The sequence below is a fragment of the Pelodiscus sinensis genome, chromosome 12 (assembly GCF_049634645.1).
Source record: "Pelodiscus sinensis isolate JC-2024 chromosome 12, ASM4963464v1, whole genome shotgun sequence".
Classification (NCBI taxonomy): Eukaryota; Metazoa; Chordata; order Testudines; family Trionychidae; genus Pelodiscus; species Pelodiscus sinensis.
The window spans coordinates 43599091-43618180 of NC_134722.1; the positions used below are offsets into that span (position 1 = coordinate 43599091).

General features: G+C 47.2%; 1 protein-coding gene across 5 annotated transcripts in view; it reads right to left on the reverse strand.

Moving 5' to 3' along the window:
* The window catches only part of NLRC5 (NLR family CARD domain containing 5), a 90117-nt gene extending 71415 nt beyond the window's left edge, over positions 1-18702 (reverse strand). For 2 of the 5 annotated variants that reach the window (XM_075940388.1, XM_075940384.1), the window contains exons 1-3: positions 13550-16812; positions 4229-4406; positions 3183-3477 (exon numbers count right to left, since the gene is read on the reverse strand). In XM_075940388.1, coding sequence (XP_075796503.1) covers positions 3183-3477; positions 4229-4234 — 301 coding nt within the window. In that variant the 5' untranslated portion in view covers positions 4235-4406; positions 13550-16812. The other 3 variants (XM_075940385.1, XM_075940386.1, XM_075940387.1) reach the window with 3 other exon arrangements.
* Positions 18703-19090: the final 388 nt, after the last annotated feature.

Here is a 19090-nt window from a genome sequence, read left to right on the forward strand (position 1 = left end):
TGGGACTCACCACATTTGTCCTGCCTCAGCCTAAATTTGACCTTCATGCTCCTTCATTAGAAACCTGGATACCCATTAATCACCTGATTTCAACAGCACCGCAGTGTGGCAACCTACAGATTCCAGGCCGATGCTACACTTTAAATTTGCCAGGGATCTTTAAATTGGTGATGCATGAATGTAACATAGTTGTCCAGGAAAAGACAGCGGTTTCAGCAGCAAGTGGAAAATAATTAAGGTTTTCATTTTCATTACCCAGGAATGTGTGGGAAAAGTTTTTGATTTATGAGCTAAGCACCACTGCTAAGCTATCAGCAGTTAAATAGCAAACAATAATGAAGAAACTTATTAACTGCCAGAGTAAAACACCTCAGGAAATGAACAGATGTTTTATTTCATAGTTGCTGCTCCAAGCTGCCTGTCTACAGTTTTAGGCAGACCTCATTACACTGGTTTGTACTTGGCCACTGTTTGGAAGTTCTTTAGAAGGAGAAAACTACAAAAGTTTTTCTCTTTAAATGAAAAAAAAACCTCTGGAACACAGTTCAGTGGCAAGGAATGGAGCTGAGGAAGCTTCCACAGCTGCAGCCTTGCAGACCCAGGTATGGGTAAATGGTGATCACTGTAGCACGAGTGAATGACCTTAAAATGTTTAGCTCTTTGGTGTGGCTAAAGCTCAGCATTTCTCAGAGACTCTTGGGTGTAGGGAAAATAATTAGACTGGAAGCTTCCCAAGAACAGACACTTTCTGGTGCCAATTCCAGCATTTCCTATTTCTGCTTGAGCTGGAAGTACAATGAGCTCAGTAGAGTATGTTAGTATGTCCACTTCCAGGGCCCTGCTGAAAGCAGGAAGCAGACAGGTATGCGTAGAAGGTCTCTGCATTGTACTTGCCTTCTACCAATAACCATGAACAATGATTTTTTTAATATTTGTATTATAGTAGTGTTCAGAGTTGTCCATCAAGATCACGGTGTGATGTAATGGGGATTGCGTTCACTCTGTTTCCTTTCTACTGTCCATTGTTCTTTTGTAAGAGAGTGTGTGTGTGTGTGTGTGTGTGTGCACTGCCTCAGTTTCCCTGGGCACTGCATCGGTGCCCAGCTAGGGATGGGAGTTTTGGGTGTGACTCTCACTGAGGGGGAGGTTGCCCCATCTTAGCACGTACAAGCTAGACGAAGGAGAAGGAGGGCCTGCCTACAGGCTGGGACCAGTTGCTGAGTGTGTGATTTCTCTCAGCGGGCTTAGGATGAGGGGAAGGGGCCAAGGGCACTGGCTCTGGGCCCCCTTCTCCCCAAGATGGATTGTACTGCTTCTGGTTCCTGTGTTAACAACAAGTCTGTGCTACGCTGTACCCCTGTCAATGAATAAACCTTCTGTTCTACTTGTTGGCTGAGAGTCACACCTGGCTGAGGATGGGGGTGCAGGGCCCAGAGACTCCCCACAGCTCCGTGACACACAGTATTAGGTACTGTAAAATAAACATATGAAGCCACAACTCCTGCCCTGGAGATTTTACAATCTAAGTGGGGGAAAAAAATCACTGAACTCTGAGACAAAAACCTGTTTTAGTTTGACCCCTGTAAGAAAGTACAAGTCAATACTTAGTTTTAGCCTGTTGCTGGATTTAGCCTTGTTCCTCTTTCTTTTTGTGTGTGGGCTGTTCCTGGTGCATATGGCTATTCATATAAACAAATAGGGTTCATGTGCAATAACAAGATGGGTTTCATGATGAGCTGTTAGTTGTTTGCATAATTCTCCCACTAAGCAGGAAGCTAAAGCTACTCAACTGCTAAACAGAGAAGACACCCTCGGTGAAATCCTCGATCTACTGAGTTTCAACACACGTAACAGGAACTTTTACATAAGTGATGGTATCTACACTATTCTGTGCAGTGGATTCATTGCAAAAATTACTTTCCAAAGCTTCCTCCTACATTCTGCTGTATGGATCAGACTGGGAAAAATTTCTTTTTATGTTTTCAAAAGGTGAAAACTGCCTCACGCCTTTCTGAGGGCTCTAAGGTCATAAAGAATATGGGGTAAATTGTCCCAGTAGGTGGAATATGCAATTACATCAATTATAATGATATAATCAACACTATTAATAGAATTATAAAAGAAAATGGCAGATATTTATATTATAATCACTCTTTGTCCTCTCACCAAAGTTTCTGGGATTTGTCTAGGGCAGAATACATTGTCTTGTCTTAGTCCCAATTTGGATTTGTCATTGCCTTGAGTCGTTCCAAAGATTTTGCCTCTATGGACATTTCTAGTTTGGGAATCTGGTAGTTCTGATCATTCAGAGAGAGGCCCTGATCCTTGACGGCACTGTGCACCCTCAACTCCCAGCTAGTTCAACAGGAATTAAGAGCATTCAATATCTTCCATGATCACATGCAGAATGGGCAAAAGGAGGCTTCAACCTGATCCATTTACTGTACTGCACTGTATTTCCACTAAGGATGTTAAATTGCAGTTAGTTGACTAGTCGAGCAGTCGATGGAATTTCCATCGACTACTCAACCAGTCGATAGGCACTTCTGCATTCCTCCTTTGAAATGTACAAGAGCCCCCGCTGGGGTTCTTGTACATTTCAAAGGAGGAACGCAGACCTCTGCGTGCAGCCCAGAGTCAGCGGGAAGTTCTGCTGACTCCGGGCAGCACGCGGGCATGCCTGCTTTGAAATGTACAAGAGTCCCCAGTGGGGGCCCTTGTACATTTCAAAGCCATGGAGCCTGGGGTCAGTGGGGGACTTTGAGTCCCCCACTGGCCCCGGGCTCCATGCTGTGCTGTATGCCGTGTGGAGCCCAGGGTCAGTTGGGGACCCCAGCTGACCCTGGTTCCACGTGGCATTTCAGCGAACCCAAAATCAGTTGGGGATCTGATAGAGGCAGCAAGAGGAGGAATCGAATAGTTGACTGACTACCCGATAAGCATTTAGTCAACTAGTCCTTAACATCCTTAATTTCCAGCCTAAGATATCCACTTCCACAATGCAAAATTCACTCCTGCCATTGCTCATTGGGCTGTGACACAACGTTAGCCCAGCAGCTCTAGTGAAGCTGGACCTAAGAGTGGTGGCACTATGGGATCAGGCTTGTTTGGGAAGAAGCCAGTGGGAACTGTGTGTCAGTATGAACTGCTGCTGAACAACCCCCCAGCTCTTTCTCCTTTACCTTCTCCTGAGGCACTCATAAGTAGTATTTCCAGGTGCATGGGGAGGTTGCCTTCCATGCAGAGACACTGAATAAACTGCTTCCAAATGCTGGGTCCTGCATTCTCAACTGTGCTGAGGACCAACAAGACCTTTTCTTTGCAGTCAGCAATTCCAGCCACATGACTCAGGTCCACGTGAGGGAGGAAATGTTTGGCTTTCATAAGCAGCCATTCAGGGGCATGACTCAGGGACTCCACCAGCTGTGGCTGAACATTCGCAATGGCCTTCTGGAGATCCATTTCCTCCACTGGGAGCTGGAGGGAAGAAACCGGCGAGGTTACTAGTGGAGTTGGGAACAATGGAAACACCTTCAAATCCCTCCCTGGTGTTATCTCAGAGGGGCAGCCGTGTTACTCTGTTTTAGCAAAAATAATGAGGAGTCCTGTGGCACCTTCAAGATTTATTTAGGCATCAGCATTTGTGGGTTAGAATTCACTTCATCGGCTGCATCAGGATTCCTTGTTGTTTTTACCCAGTGTAGGTTAGGCTCCTTATACAAAACCCTATTTCTATTGCTCCCGTGTCCATCCACTCCCACCACCATTTGTCTGTTTTAGTCACCAACTGCACGATTGTCAGAATCCTAGACCATAAGCTCTTTGGGGTAGGGACTGTTTGTCACTATAGTGCCCAGTACAAATGCAAGCCAATCCCTGCTTGGGGTTGCTTGGGTGCTACTGTTCTAGAAATAAATAACAGACCCCTAGAGCATGTGGAGCTGTGCAAACAAACAGTTACAACTTCATCATCAATGACTTCATTGACATGGCAAGTTTAATCCCAGTTACTACAGCATCATAACGACAGAGCAGCTGGCAGGCTTTGGATTCAAAAGTGGGGTTGTATTGTCCTATTTAGACATTGATGCAGCCATCCTTATTCATGCTCCATTGACTTCAGTGAGAATTGTGGCATGTTCATGGTCAGTCTGGAGACACAAAACATTCCACATGCATGTCCTACTCTCACACCCTCTTCTGCCCCACCCAACTGAAGAGCTCCTACCTGCATCCTGAGACGGTGGGTTTCTTTCTCGAGTTTTACATTTTCAGATGTAACTGTGGATTTTCCTCCATCTTCTGTAGTATTATCGACCCGTCAGTGTTATACTTTCAATAGGCATTGGTTCTTGGCCATGTGCAGGTAAGTGCAGGTAAGTGACTGCTTGGTCCTCTGCAGCCTCCTAAAAGGAAAGAAGTGAGTGTTAACAGAGCAGGATATAAATACACATGAATAAATACAAAATGACACACAATTACAAGCATTTCACATTTCAGAGCTCTATAGAGGAGAGCAGCAGGAGACCAATAATGGGTTACGGAACCTTTCATCTCCAAGTGAACGGTTCAAATCCAACTCACTGTGACCTTCTGTAAGACACGCTGCCTTTTTGTACCTCAGTTTCCACATGCAGCTAATAGCAGCAGAGGTGCTCTAAGACCTAGTTAATGTCTGGAAAGTGCTGTCAGAGGTGAGGCAGCATAGCAAGGCACTAGTACTGCCATCAACCTGCCACCACAACTGTCTCTAAGTAGCACTCTTATTGGGTGTTTTGGAAAAGAAGCTAAGAAATGAAGAAGCCATGGAGACTAAATTACTACAGCCTGTCTCCGACTTATGAACCGGTTACGGACCAAGCAATTGGTCGTCACTTGGTTTGTTCGTAAGTCGCACCCCATTGAGTTACACGCGACCGCGCTGTTCGTAAGCGCGGATCGCGTTCATAACTCAGGGTCTGCCATTTATGACTCTTTTGGTCGTAACTGCGAACAGTCGTAAGTCGACCGTTCGCAACTCGGGGACCGGCTGTATCTATCTCCCAAACGGGAGGAGGGGAGTTGGAGGAGAGGAGGAAGCATCCCTTCCTGTCCAGGGCTGAAAATGATGGTGGTGCAGAGTAAGGATGTTAAATTGCAATTAATTGACTAGGCAATAGGCACTTCTACATTCCTCCTTTGAAAAGCCCCGGCAGGGATTCTTGTACATTTCAAAGGAGGAATGCGGAACTCTGCGTGCAGCCCAGGGCCAGCGGGAAGTCCCACCGATTCCGGGCTGCATGCAGCATGCCTGATTTGAAATGTACAAGAGTCCCAGTGGGGGCTCTTGTGCATTTCAAAGCCACAGCGCCCTCACGGTGCCCAGGGTCAGCGGGAGACTCATGGAGCCCGCTGATCATTGGCTCCATGCTGTGCTGCATGCCGCACGGACCCTGGAGTCAGCTGGGGACTCCCCAGCTGATCCTAGTTCTGCTGAAATACCACACGGAGCCTGGGATCAGCTGGGGAGTCCCCAGCTGATCCCGGGCTCCACAGCGCTGCCCCTTTGAAACGCTGAGGTGGCATTTCAAAGGGGAAGCTGCCGGACAGCTGAGTCGGGGATCAGCTGTGCGGTACTGCCCCTTTGAACGCCGCTGCCACGTTTCAAAGGGGCAGTGCTGCAGAGCTGATTCCAAGCCCAGCTGTGTAGCGCTGCCCCTTTGAAACGCCAAGGCAGCATTTCAAGGCAGCAGTGCTGTACAGCTGATCCCCGGCTCAGCTGTACAGTGCTGCTGCTTTGAAGTACCACTTCTTCCCCTACCCCCTTTGCCGCCTCTATCCGATAGAGGCAGCAAGGGGGGAAATCGACTAGTCGACTACTCGACTGACTATCCGATAAGCATTTGCTTATCGGATAGTTGACTAGTCCTTAACATCCTTAGTACAGAGTAGAGAAATTTGTACTGTTAATTTGATATACTTCACTAACATTATTTTCCCTAATAAATAAATATATCTGGGAATCTATCTTGGGCTCCATATTGGCCTCATCTTTGTAGTACCTGAGACTTGGCCCAGATATGCTATCTATACTTTGATTTGGTCTCCTAGCTATTCATCTAACATCTTTCACCATCAGTCATTTCACTTACCATTCAAGACAATAAGACAGGATAAAAAAAGTCATAACAGTAGCCTGAGAGTTCATTTTCTGCAAGACAGAGGACCCGCATAAATTCCTAAAGTATGAAGATGATGGGAGAAAAAGTGAGTGAGTTTGTACCTCATGGATAGACTAAGTTCCTGATCCAAAGCTAATTGAAATCAAAAGAAAGACACCCATCAACTTCAGTGGGCTTTGAGATCAGGTGTCATTGTGGATAGCTCTCTGAAAACATCCACTCAGTGTGCAGGAGCCATCAAAAAAGGCGAACACAATGTTAGGAATCATGTTAAAAGGGATAGAGAATAAAACTTATTGCCTCTCTATAAATCCACTCATAGGTGAGGCCCGTTGTTGGTGGGTTTGACAAGGTGAGCCTTAGACTAACTAAGGGTATGTCTACACTACCCTCCTAATTCGAACTAGGAGGGTAATGTAGGCATACCGCACTTGCAAATGAAGCCCGGGATTTGAATTTCCCGGGCTTCATTTGCATGAAGCCGGCCGGCGCCATTTTTAAACGCCGGCAGTTCGAACCCCGTGCCGCGCGGCTACACGCGGCACGGAGTAGCTAGTTCGGATTAGGCTTCCTAATCCGAACCAGCTGTACTCCTCATTCCACAAGGAGTACAGCTAGTTCGGATTAGGAAGCCTAATCCGAACTAGCTACTCTGTGCCACGTGTAGCCGCGCGGCACGGGGTTCGAACTGCCGGCATTTAAAAATGGCGCCGGCCGGCTTCATGCAAATGAAGCCCGGGAAATTCAAATCCCGGGCTTCATTTGCAAGTGCGGTATGCCTACATTACCCTGCTAGTTCGAATTAGGAGGGTAGTGTAGACATACCCTAAGTCCCTGTTCCCTGGGTAAACTGGCAGGGACTGGCCTAGAACCAGCAGGAATTTTCCAGAAGCAGTCTGGACAATCAGGCCAGTTAGAAGACCTGGAGTTAATTCGAAGCTTTCCAGAGCCAATCAAGAACCAGTTGGGAGAGGTTTAAAAGAGCTCTTCTTCTGTAGTTAGTTGGCATGTGAGGAGCAAGGAAGGAGCCAAAGTGCTGAGAGCGAGAGGATGGTTTCAACACGGGATACACTTGATATTACATCACAATCTACATTCCATCTTATTTAGAAAATACCGGACAGTTCTATTTTCTCATTTCATTTTCTCAATTTGTTTCCCAAACAGAAAGTTCAAATACTGGACTGTCCAGTTCAAAACCGGACACCTGGCAACCCTAGTGAGAGCTGGGAGCGGCAAGGCAGGAGGAGTGTGTTGGAAGAGCAAGTCCCCGAGGCTAGCTCATGATGAGTATGGCTTGGTAGGCTGTGAACCCTGCCTCTAGTAAAAAGAAAGAGGCCGTGTGGTGGGACACAGTGAGCCTCTGAGGCTAAATGCTATCCACCAGAAGCGCAGACTCACAGGCACATCCAGAGCTTTGCCACACTGAGCAAAGTCATTTTGTGTAGATTACGCTTATAGGAAAGTTCAAGAAATTACATAAATGTCATAGAATTTGTATTAATGTGCTTGCACAAGGGAAATAAAAGAACAGTTTTAAATTTGTAGGAATTCAACTTCCAACATTCATTTAATTTAATAATTACCATTCATAGTAAATTTTAATCAGAAACTCGTAAGGCTTCCATTACTCTTTCTGGGTATATCTACACTACCCCCCTAGTTCGAACTAGGGGGGTTAATGTAGTCATATGGAGTTGCAAATGAAGCCCGGGATTTGAATTTCCCGGGCTTCATTTGCATGAAGCCGGCCGGCGCCATTTTTAAATGCCGGCTAGTTCGGACCCCGTGCCGCACGGCTACATGCGGCACGGACTAGCTAGTTCGGATTAGGCTTCCTATCCGAACTAGCTGTACGCCTCATGGAACTAGCTAGTCTGTGCCGCGTGTAGCCGTGCGGCACGGGGTCCGAACTAGCCGGCATTTAAAAATGGCGCCGGCCGGCTTCATGCAAATGAAGCCCGGGAAATTCAAATCCCGGGCTTCATTTGCAACTCCGTATGACTACATTACCCCCCCTAGTTCGAACTAGGGGGGTAGTGTAGACATACCCTCTGTAACTAATTTGAATGATTTTGTGATTTGTAACAGTAAACATTTTCCTTGCACTAAAATGACAGTTGAATAGGTGACTCAATTTTAATTTTGCTAGCAAAAGTGTTTATGAACTTTAATCATAATAGTCATGACTAGGGACATAATCATGTAGTTGATTAACTGATAAGCAAAAGCGTATAAGTTAATGCTATAGGCTACACGCATTTCTCCTCCTCTGTCAGTATATTTTTTAGTAAGATGGCCTGCAGCTGCACTCAGTCCTGGCTCATGCCAGGACAGGGATCTATCCTTGCTCCAGTTCTGCTTTTAAAGTGTATTAGGAGCCAGGCAGACAGGCAACTTGGCTCAGTTCTGGCTCACACCAGGTCTGGGAGCTCAGATCCCACCCCTCAGACAGGGGCTGCTGCCACCCTGCGCTACTGTCTCTGTTTCAGAGGAAGCAGCGTGGGACAACAGGCAGCCAGTCCGTGAGGGGAGCTGGTTTAGATAGAATAGTCGAGTAACTGATAAGAATTCATGAGGTTAATCGATTATTCAATTAACGGATGTTTAACATCCCTAGTCATGACTTTTTTCCAGTGAAAAACAAAAATAATCATTTAAACCTTTCACCCAGCATGTTCAAGTGTAAAAAGTAGTACATTCCACTAATTTAAGTGGCAGGATTGTTTATGCAAAATTTGGTATCTGTAGGTAATCTCAAAGTATGACTTTATTTTGCACAAACAAAACCACAAACAAACAAACTCTTCAAAATATATAATAGATGCTATGCCCATATCTTGAATATTGCATGCAGATGTAGTTGCTTCATCTCCAAAAAGATATCTTGGCATTGGAAAAAGTTAAAAAAAAGGGTAACAAAAATGATTAGGGGTTTCAGTTTGAAATGGCTGCTATATGAGGAGAGATTAATAAAACTGGGACTCAGAAAAGAGGAGACTAAGGGGGGGATAGGACAGAGGTCTATAAAATCATGACAGGTGAGGAGAAAGTAAATAAGGAAAAGTTATTTACTTGCTCCCATAACACAAAAATGAAGGCTCACCAAATGAAATTAATAAGCAGCAGATTTTTAAAAAAGGAAGTTTTTCTTCACGCAATGCACAGTTAACATGCGGAACTCTTTGCCAGAGGACGTTGCGAAGACCAGGACTATAACAGGGTTCAAAAAAGAGCTAGATAAACTCAGGGGGCTCGTCTACATTGGCCCCTTTTCCGGAAGGGGCATGCTAATTTTTCAGATCGTAATAGGGAAATCCGCGGGGGATTTAAATATCCCCCGCGGCATTTAAATAAAAATGTCCGCCGCTTTTTTCCGGCTTTTAGAAAAGCCGGAAAAGAGCGTCTACACTGGCCCCGATCCGGCCCGATCCTCCGGAAAAAAGCCCTTTTCTGGAGGATCTCTTATTCCTACTTTGAAGTAGGAATAAGAGATCCTCCGGAAAAGGGCTTTTTTCCGGAGGATCGGGCCGGATCGGGGCCAGTGTAGACGCTCTTTTCCGGCTTTTCTAAAAGCCGGAAAAAAGCGGCGGACATTTTTATTTAAATGCCGCGGGGGATATTTAAATCCCCCGCGGATTTCCCTATTACGATCTGAAAAATTAGCATGCCCCTTCCGGAAAAGGGGCCAATGTAGACGAGCCCAGGGTGAAAAGGTCCATCAATGGCTATTAACCAGTATGGACAGAGACAGTGTACCTAGCTTCTGTTTGTTAGAAGCTGGAAATGGGTGAGAGGGAGCGATCACTTGTTGATTACCTATTCTATTCATTCCCATTTAAATATCTGGCACAGGCCACTGGGAAGACAGGATACTGGTCTAGATGAACCTTTGATATAACCTAGTGTGGCCATTCTTATGTTCTTATTTGCATTTCAACAAGACTTTGTTTCGTAAAGTACAACCATTTTTGGCATAAACAGATTCTGATCCCAACAGGCAGAATTGCAGGGTAAAGTATTAACTCGGTAATTGAGTGTTTAGAGGTGTACAAGTGTCAGAAGGGGAGTTGCTGGTGTAGTGTTGAGTCAAACTGAAGTGAAAATATGCAGATCTTAACTCCCCTACACACAAAACGAAACAGAGACTGCAGAAACTACCTTCCAGTCTGGCTACTCTCTCATTCCTGAGTTTGCACTAGGCCCAAATCAAGCAGCCTAACGCTCAGCAACTCTTTTACCCTCCAGTTCCCATACGAGCCATGGATGAAGGCTGGGGCGTACTGGCACTGCTTCCCACTGCATGCCAATATCTCCGGCACAGACAGGACCACGCCCCCTTCCCCACTCTCTATAACTAAAGGCGAACTCGCACAACATCAAAATATGGGGAGAAGGGAAGCAGCCCCGTTCTCAGGAATCCAGAGAAAAACAGCCAAATCTGCTTTCAGGCTGAAGCCAAAGAGCACAGTGCAGCTCGCCACCCTCTCCACAATGACTCTTAGGACAAAACCAAACAAAAATGCCTTTCCTGTACACTGACAGGAAGAGGACTGATCAGGTACCGTTCATTTATTTGAAAGACTTTGACTCTCAAGATAAAATGGCTGATTTCTAAACTGTTTGTCACCAGACCAAGTGGTGCTTGCCATCACAATCCAGCTTTGTCCTACCACCTGCACCAAACTCTCATTCTTTCCAAACGTTAGCAACTTTCTTAGCTGCTTTGGATGCTTTAGCAGGCAAACTCTTAATGACAGTTCTTGTTTTCTGTGCACACTTATTATGCCAGCATTTACAGAACTGCTGTAGTTAAGGATCTATCAGCATTCCCATCCCAAATCCAGTTTTTAAGGTGTGCAATTTGGAAATGAACTTCTGTTCTGCATTGAAATTTGGCATGAAAACATGTTGCCCAAAGAGTCATCATCATTGACCTTCACACACAGTGGTGTATAGTCCTGGTTGATTATAGAATGACTATGAGCCGCCATTGTGACATGGCTGTGAAAAAGGCTAATACGATCTTGGGATGTATTAGGCGAGGTATTTCCAGTAGGGATAAGGAGGTGTTAGTGCCATTATACAAGGCGTTGGTGAGACCCCATTTGGAATACTGTGTGCAGTTCTGGTCTCCCATGTTTAAGAAGGATGAATTCAAACTGGAACAGGTACAAAGAAGGGCCACTAGGATGATCCAAGGAATGGAAAACCTGTCTTATGAAAGGAGACTCAAGGAGCTTGGCTTGTTTACTTTAACCAAAAGAAGGCTGAGGGGAGACATGATTGCACTTTTTAAATATATTAGAGGGATAAATACCAGGGAGGGAGAGGAATTATTTAAGTTTAATACCAATGTGGACACAAGAACAAATGGATATAAACTGGTTAGTAGGAAGTTTAGACTTGAGATTAGACAAAGGTTTCTAACCATTAGAGGAGTGAGGTTCTGGAACAGCCTACCAAGGGAAGTAGTGGGGGCAAAAGATCTATCTGGTTTCAAGATTAAACTAGATGGGTTTATGAAGGGGATGGTTTGATGAGATAACATGATCTTGGTAACTAATTGACCATTCATTATCAGTGGGAAATAGGTCAATGGAGGGATGATAGGAGTTACTACAGAGAACTTTCTGGGTGTCTGGCTGATGAGTCTTGCCCACATGCTCAGGGTTTAGCTGATCACCATATTTGGGGTCGGGAAGGAATTTTCCTCCAGGGTAGATTGGCAGAGGCCCTGGAGGTTTTTCGCCTTCCTCTGTAGCATGGGGCACAGATCACAGCTGGAGGATTCTCTGCATCTTGAGGTCTTCAAAGTACTTGAAGGCTTCAATATCTGAGATATAGATGAGAGGATTATTCTAAGAGGGGTGGGTGAGATTTTGTGGCCTGCACTGTGCAGGGGGTCGGACTAGATGATCATAATGGTCCCTTCTGACCTTAAAGTCTATGAGTCTATGAGTCTATGAGTCTATGAACACAGGTCTGTCTCTGGCCAGCCTTTCAATAGTGCTCTCACCACTGGCAGTCATACAAGTCACTGTGTGACTCTGGAAGGCTCTCACACACAGCTGAGATGGAATTCTTTGTTGCTGTTTCTGTAACAAAAGCTACTCCCAATCCTGGGGCATTCTTAGTCTGGCTCCTCTCTCCCCTCCCCCCCTACCTTTCCGGCTTGGTCGAACCTAAGGAGCACTAAGCTCCCACTGGCCTAGCTCCTGGGATCATAAGAACACACAAGCTGCCACGCCCCGACAAGGCGCATGCACACGGGGCAGTGGCCAAAGAGAAAATAAAAATAAATCCACTAATGCCTTTCCTTAGAAAAAGAACATCTAAAAATGTTCCAATGGAATATTTTTCTATCAACAAATATCATCATTGAACCTTCCCACAAAAACGTGTCTATTTCAACAACAACAAATATAAAAATGGCATAAAAAATTCCTTATCTTCTTTTGATTCTATTTCGAAATAGCTTATTTTGAAATTTGGCACATCTACACAGTGCCAAATTTCGAAATAATGCACTATTTCAAGACATCCCTTAACTCTTGTGGAACGAGGGTTACAGAGAAGCCAAAATAGCACTCCCACTATTTTTTGAAAAATATTTTGAAATAACGGGTGGCTTGTTAAGATACGGGATAGCTATTTCGGGATACCGCCGGTATCCCCAAATAGCCACGCAGTGTAGTCATTCCCTGGGAGACTATTATTTAAGTCTTCCACAGCAGAACACTTAGATTGATTTTACGGTATAAATGACTGACCTTTACTCACCTTTGTTGTACAGGAGACTACGCACATGAGTAAAAACTACTCATGCAAGTAATAGCTTACAAGATTAGCCCATAACACCACAAAACACAGTACGGGTACTAATGGAAGATGATTAGTCCAGAATATGAACTCTTGTAAATAGGAAAAAAAATTGTACATGGATATGGAAACAATGTGTGAAAATCAGCTTAAAGTCCATCAGGTCTTTCAGTCCTCTTCTCCAGATATGGCACTGCAAAATTAAAAGCACAACGCAATCCAACAGGTAGCCAGGGCCAGAGTTCTACATACTGGTTCCAAACTAGGCAGAGGGGCTTTTAAAGCCAAACAGAAACATTTTGGTTTCCATCACAGCCTTTGTAACGCTTGAGCTGTAAAACGGTCAAAACATCAGTGGAAAAAGCAGAACACTTAGATTGATTTTACAGGATAAATGACTGACCTTTACTCACCTTTGTTGTACAGGAGACTACGCACATAAGTAAAAACTATTCATGCAAGTAAGTACACAAGCTGCTTTCTACCCTCCCACATGAAACAAAAAACCAAAACGTGATGCTGACCACCATGAACTGCTGCACAGACACTGGAGAACATGTACTTACCTAGGGAAAGACACACAAACAACTGCAAAAATGGACAGAGACAAAGACTCCAAAATAAGAGAATCCCAAAATTGTGTTCTCTTTAGCTCTGACTTCTGCACATCTCAGGGACTACTTGCAAATTACTACACACGTACACTCCCACGCTCCACAAGGCCCAATTAAAACTGAAAGTAAAACCAATACGGAATTCCCCCTTGCAACCGCCCTTTTGTGTGTTAAATATATTAGGAACTCATGCCAAACATACAGGGGGAAGACTGGGTAAAAAAGGCATCCCTTCCTAAGGAATACACCTTAAAAAAACCATCCAGAAAGCCTCCAATGGGTGTAAATCCCAGCTCCGCCAAAACAAAGGTTACACTGGTGGGAGCCTCAACGTACCCATAGTTCCAAAAGCACCGATGGGAATTTCCCCCTAAAATTCCCAAGCAAAGACATAGCCTTGAGGAATTTAAAGGGAAGATTCTAAAAGCTCAGGGTGCTCCCTTTGGATAAAATTTGGCACAAAATTAGGGGGACTCAGGCAATCTGTGAAATGGTCCAGGAATGCACAGAGACATATGTATATTGATAGGTTCTTTTGTACTAGCGAGCCACAGAGTGACTGCAGAAAAACAGCTTGGTAAGCGCTCAAAACTAGATCAGATATTCCTGTTCAGTCACCAGAGCACCAATGAAGCCATGCTGACTGATACCAAATGATGATCCAACCCAATATGCATTAATAATACCTAGCTTTTGCAAAGGATTTTACCTCCATGTATCTCAAAGGGTAATATCAATATCTGTATTTTACAGATGGGGAAACTGAGGCACAGAAAGAGGCAGTGGCTTGCCTATAGTCAGCCAGCAGGCCAGTGACAGTGCTGCAAAGAGAACCAGGTTTCCCAGTTCCCACTTCAGTGTTTTATCTACTAGGCCCCACTATCACATGATGGAAACCTAGTAATATGATTAGATAACAATGAGCTTCAGCAGCTACCACTACAAGTTCACAAACCGGAATAAAAAGACAAGGTTTACTGGCCCTCATGTTTCCCTTTGTGTCTTATTGTATGGTAGAATCTGGGTTGGAGGAGGGAGAAACAGTAACAGGAAACTCAGGGTATGTCTACACTAGCCCCCAGATCGACCTAGGGAGGGTAATGAGGGCAACCGAAATTGCAAATCAAGCCCGAGAATTAAATATCCTGCTCTTGATTTGCATGTTCCCGGCTGGTCGCCATTTTAGAAATTGACTAGCCTGAAGTAACTGCCCGTGTCTACATGCGGCAGTGAAACGTGATTCCGATTTAAAGCCCCTAAATCGAATTAGCTGGTAAACCTCACTGCAGGAGGAATACCAGCTAATTCAAGTTAGGGCTTTAAATCGGAATCCCGTTTCACTGCCCGTTTCACTGCCAAGTGAACAATATTAAGTCAGTGGCACTGGTATGGGCACCTGTATGGCCCACAATATGCCAACATTTTTATGGCTGATCTTGAATTATGTTTCCTCAGCTCTCGTCCCCTACCACTCCTCCTCTATTTACACTATATTGATGACATCATCATCTGGACCCGTTGGAAGGAGAGCCTTGGAGAATTGCACAGGGATTTCAACAACTTCCACCCCACCATCAACCTTAGCCTGGACCAGTCCACATAAGAGATCCACTTCCTTGACACTATAGTACAAATAAATGATAGTCATAGGCATGCTCACGGGGTGTGCCGGGTGTGCCCAGGCACACCCTAATGTCTCGGCCGGCTAGCGGCTGCTGGAGGAGGATGAGGGGGATTTGAGACGGGGAGCTGCAACCCCTCATTTTCCCTGTGGCCATCTACAGGGCACTTACGCTGCAGAGAGAGTGCATGGACGGTGGAAGCAGCTGGGGCCCGACGACAGATGCCGCCTCAAGCCATTTTTGCGCTCCGGGCACCACCTGGCCCAGCAGCACCCCGTGGCGCCCTTTCAGCGCCTGGGGGCGCCCCCGCCCATCCCGGCAGCACCGAGCAGCACCCCTTCTGCGCCTGGGGCCCCATCCCCGTCCTCAGCCCTGGCCACGCCCATCCCGGCAGCACCACGCGGCGCCCCTTCTGCGCCCAGGAGCCCGGCCCCATCCTCGGCCCCATCCCGGCAGCACCACACAGTGCCCCTTCTGCACCCAGGGCCCCGGCCTCATCCTCGGCCCCGCCCCGCCCGGCAACACTGCATGGCAACACTGCATGGAAGGGGGGGGAAATAGGGGGCAGAGGTGGGAGAGGAAGGGGCATGTGCTGAGGGGCAGGGGGCAGGTCAGGAGAAAAGAGGGGAAGGCACCAAGGGACAGGGTAGAGGAGAGACAAATGCCAGGGGCTACTGAAGGAGTGGGCACAGGGGGGAGAGAAGGGCTGGTGGAGGGGGGGCAGGTCTCAGGAAGGCTGAGGGCAGTGAGAAGGGCAGGAGTCAGGACAGCAGAGGAGGGTGAGGAGCTGGGGGGCAGCAGGCACCAGGGGAGCTGATGGAGCAAGGGGAGACATGGCAGCAGAGGGAAAAGGTCGAGGTTTATAAGATATTTATTAATAACTTGGGTGCCACAGTGGCACATCCAAATAAGCCACATGAACTCAGTACTGGTGCACAACACAAAATTCATTCTGCTCATGGGAGGAAACTGTTAGAGGGAACACTTCCCCCAGCCTCTCCGCCCCCGAGGTAATGTCACACATGTTGGGTTAATGCAATTGCAGGATAGTTGCATAAGAGGGATTTGGTGGGGGCCAAACTAATGCCTATTGGTAGGAGGATGGTGGGAAAAGTCCTTAGAGGGGGATCACATGACACCTTTTACTTCTGGTCATGTGTCCATCTTGCCCCAAGAGCGTTACCTTCAGAGGTGTGGCCAATGGGAGTTGGGGTATGGCCAAATGGGGGTCAAAGTACATTTAAAAAAAATTCTGTGGGTGCACACCCTAATGAAATGTGCTGCGCACGCCTATGATGATAGTCACAACCACCACCCTATACTGAAAACCTACTGACCGCTATTCTTACCTCCATGCTTCTAGCTTCCATCCAAGACACTTCACACAAACGATTGTCTACAACCAACCCCTAACATACAACCAGATTTGCTCCAATCTCATAGACAGAAACAAACACCTGCAAGATCTTTATCAGGCATTCTTAAAACTTAAATACCCACATGGGAAAGTAAAGAAACAGACTGACAGAGCCAGACATGTACCCAGAAGTCAACAAGGAAAATAACAAAACAACACTGGTCATCACTTACAGCCCCCCCCCTCCTTTTCTCCCCCCCCCCCCCCGCCCGCCACTTAAACTAGGGATATTAAATTGTGAATCATTGACTGGGCTTGAACAAAGACATTAACTGGTTGTCCCGTTACAAAACCAATTTCTCCTGCCTTTAACATCTGCATTTCTATGTCAAAAGCTATGTATGGGACACATCCAACCCACTTAATTACCCCCCATTAACATGGGTGCTACAATGGACAAGTACTTCTGCTGTTATATATCTCTTGGTTTATTTCCACTCCAACTCATCTGATGGAGATCCCATGATCACATGAAAACTCATGATTTATATATTTTGGTTAGTCTCTAAGGTGCCACAGGACTACTTGTTGTTTTTAATAGTAACCTCAGTAACTTGTGGCTGAATCTTTTAGAAAGGCATCTAGTGGTGATTTCAAGATTTTATCCAGGTTGATGAACAGCAATTTCAAATCAACATTCACTATTTCAACTAGGGGGCTGTGTCTAGACTGGCCAATTTTTCGGGAAAAGCAGCTGCTTTTCCTGAAAAACTTGCCAACTGTCTACACTGGCCGCTTGAATTTCTGCAAAAGCACTGACGATCTCATGTATGATTGTCAGTGTTTTTGCGGAAATACTATGCTGCTCCCGTTTGGGCAAAAGTCTTTTTCCGAAAGACTTTTGCGCACAAGGGCCAGTGTAGACAGCAGATATTTGTTTTCCGCAAAAGAGCCCTGATCGCAAAAATGGTGATCGGGGCTTTTTTGCAGAAAAGCGCGTCTAGATTGGCCACGGACGCTTTTCTGCAAAAAGTGCTTTTGTGGAAAAGCGTCCTGCCAATCTAGACGCGCTTTTCCAAAAATGCTTTTAATGGAAAACTTTTCCGTTAAAAGCATTTCCGGAAAATCATGCCAGTCTAGACGTAGCCGGGATGTAAATGGTTAACCAATTAACTGGGTGATGCCTACCAAATATAGTTAACTGGCAGGGGCTGGAGTAGCACCCTGCCCGATGTGGACAGGCCCAGCCCCGCCAAAGCAGCACCATGGGTAGAGGCGCTCCAGTCCAGCTAGAAGAGCCGTCCTTGCCAGCCCACCCAGGCTAGAGAAAAACCCTCTCCTCTTGTTTAAGCAGCTCCCATTGGCTGAGACTGTGGCGAACGGGAGCGGCAAGTGACTGTACCTGCAGAGACACAGGTAAATAAAGTGTCAGCACCCTCCAGGGGCTAACCCTGGTGAGCTGAGTCCTGCCCCCATATGGGCTGGTTATTGCCCATCACTGAACTCGGGAAAGAGCCCGGGGAAACACAGCAGGGACACTGCGGGTTACATTGCCAGCTGCAATGCTGGCTAATGCCGCCTCTAAAAGTTTCAGAAAACGAAGCTGCTGCTATTTTAATCGCGGTGTTTCAAGGGAAGGCAGGGAATGAACTAAGCATCCAGTGGCAGGGGCCGGCGCCCACCGTGCTCCCCTCTGACCAGCTGACCGCAGGGCCCCTGGCAGGCAGGGTCTCACCCCGTCTCCTGGACCCGGGCCTCTCCAGAGGTGCGTCCCGGCTTTGCTCTCCCCCCGCGCGGGGTTCCCACACCCCCAGGGTTCCCACGCGCTGAGCTTCTGCCCCGCTTTGTACCGGGGACTCGCGCTGCCAGCCCGGCGGGAGCCGGCCCCGGTGCCTCGGCCCCGCCGGCAGGCTCAGGTGCAGCTGTCAGCCGGAGGGCGAGGGGCCCTGAGGCAGGCCCGGGCGGACACGAAGAGGCTTCGGGCGAGTACTCACCGCGCTGCCTGCGCGCCCCGCCCGCCGCCCCGCATGGCGCTGCCCCGCTCGAAACTGAAAATAACTTGTCGGTGCGAGGCGGCGGCGCCTCTGCCGGGAAACCATGTGACCCGCCGCAGCCCGCATCCCCCGGGCCCGTCTCCTCCGTCCGCCCGCTCCTGGCGCGCTGCCTGCACCCCCCGCCCGAAACCGCGGTGCCAACTCCCATTGGGCCTGGCCGCCGTGGGGCGCGAACCCCCAGGCTCTGCGCTGGGCAGAGGCGGGTGCGCGGGGAGCGGGCGGGGGTCTGGTCCGGCGAGCAGGTTTTGCTTGGCACTGCTCTTCAGAGGAGGCCTCGAGGGGTCCAGCGCAGTCCCCGCAGCTCCCCAGTCCAGCCACAGTCCCACTCAGCTCCCCAGTCCCACTCAGTCCAGCCACAGTCCCACACAGCTCCCCAGTCCACTCAGTCCAGCCACAGTCCCACTCAGCTCCCCAGTCCACTCAGTCCAGCCACAGTCCCACTCAGCTCCCCAGTCCACTC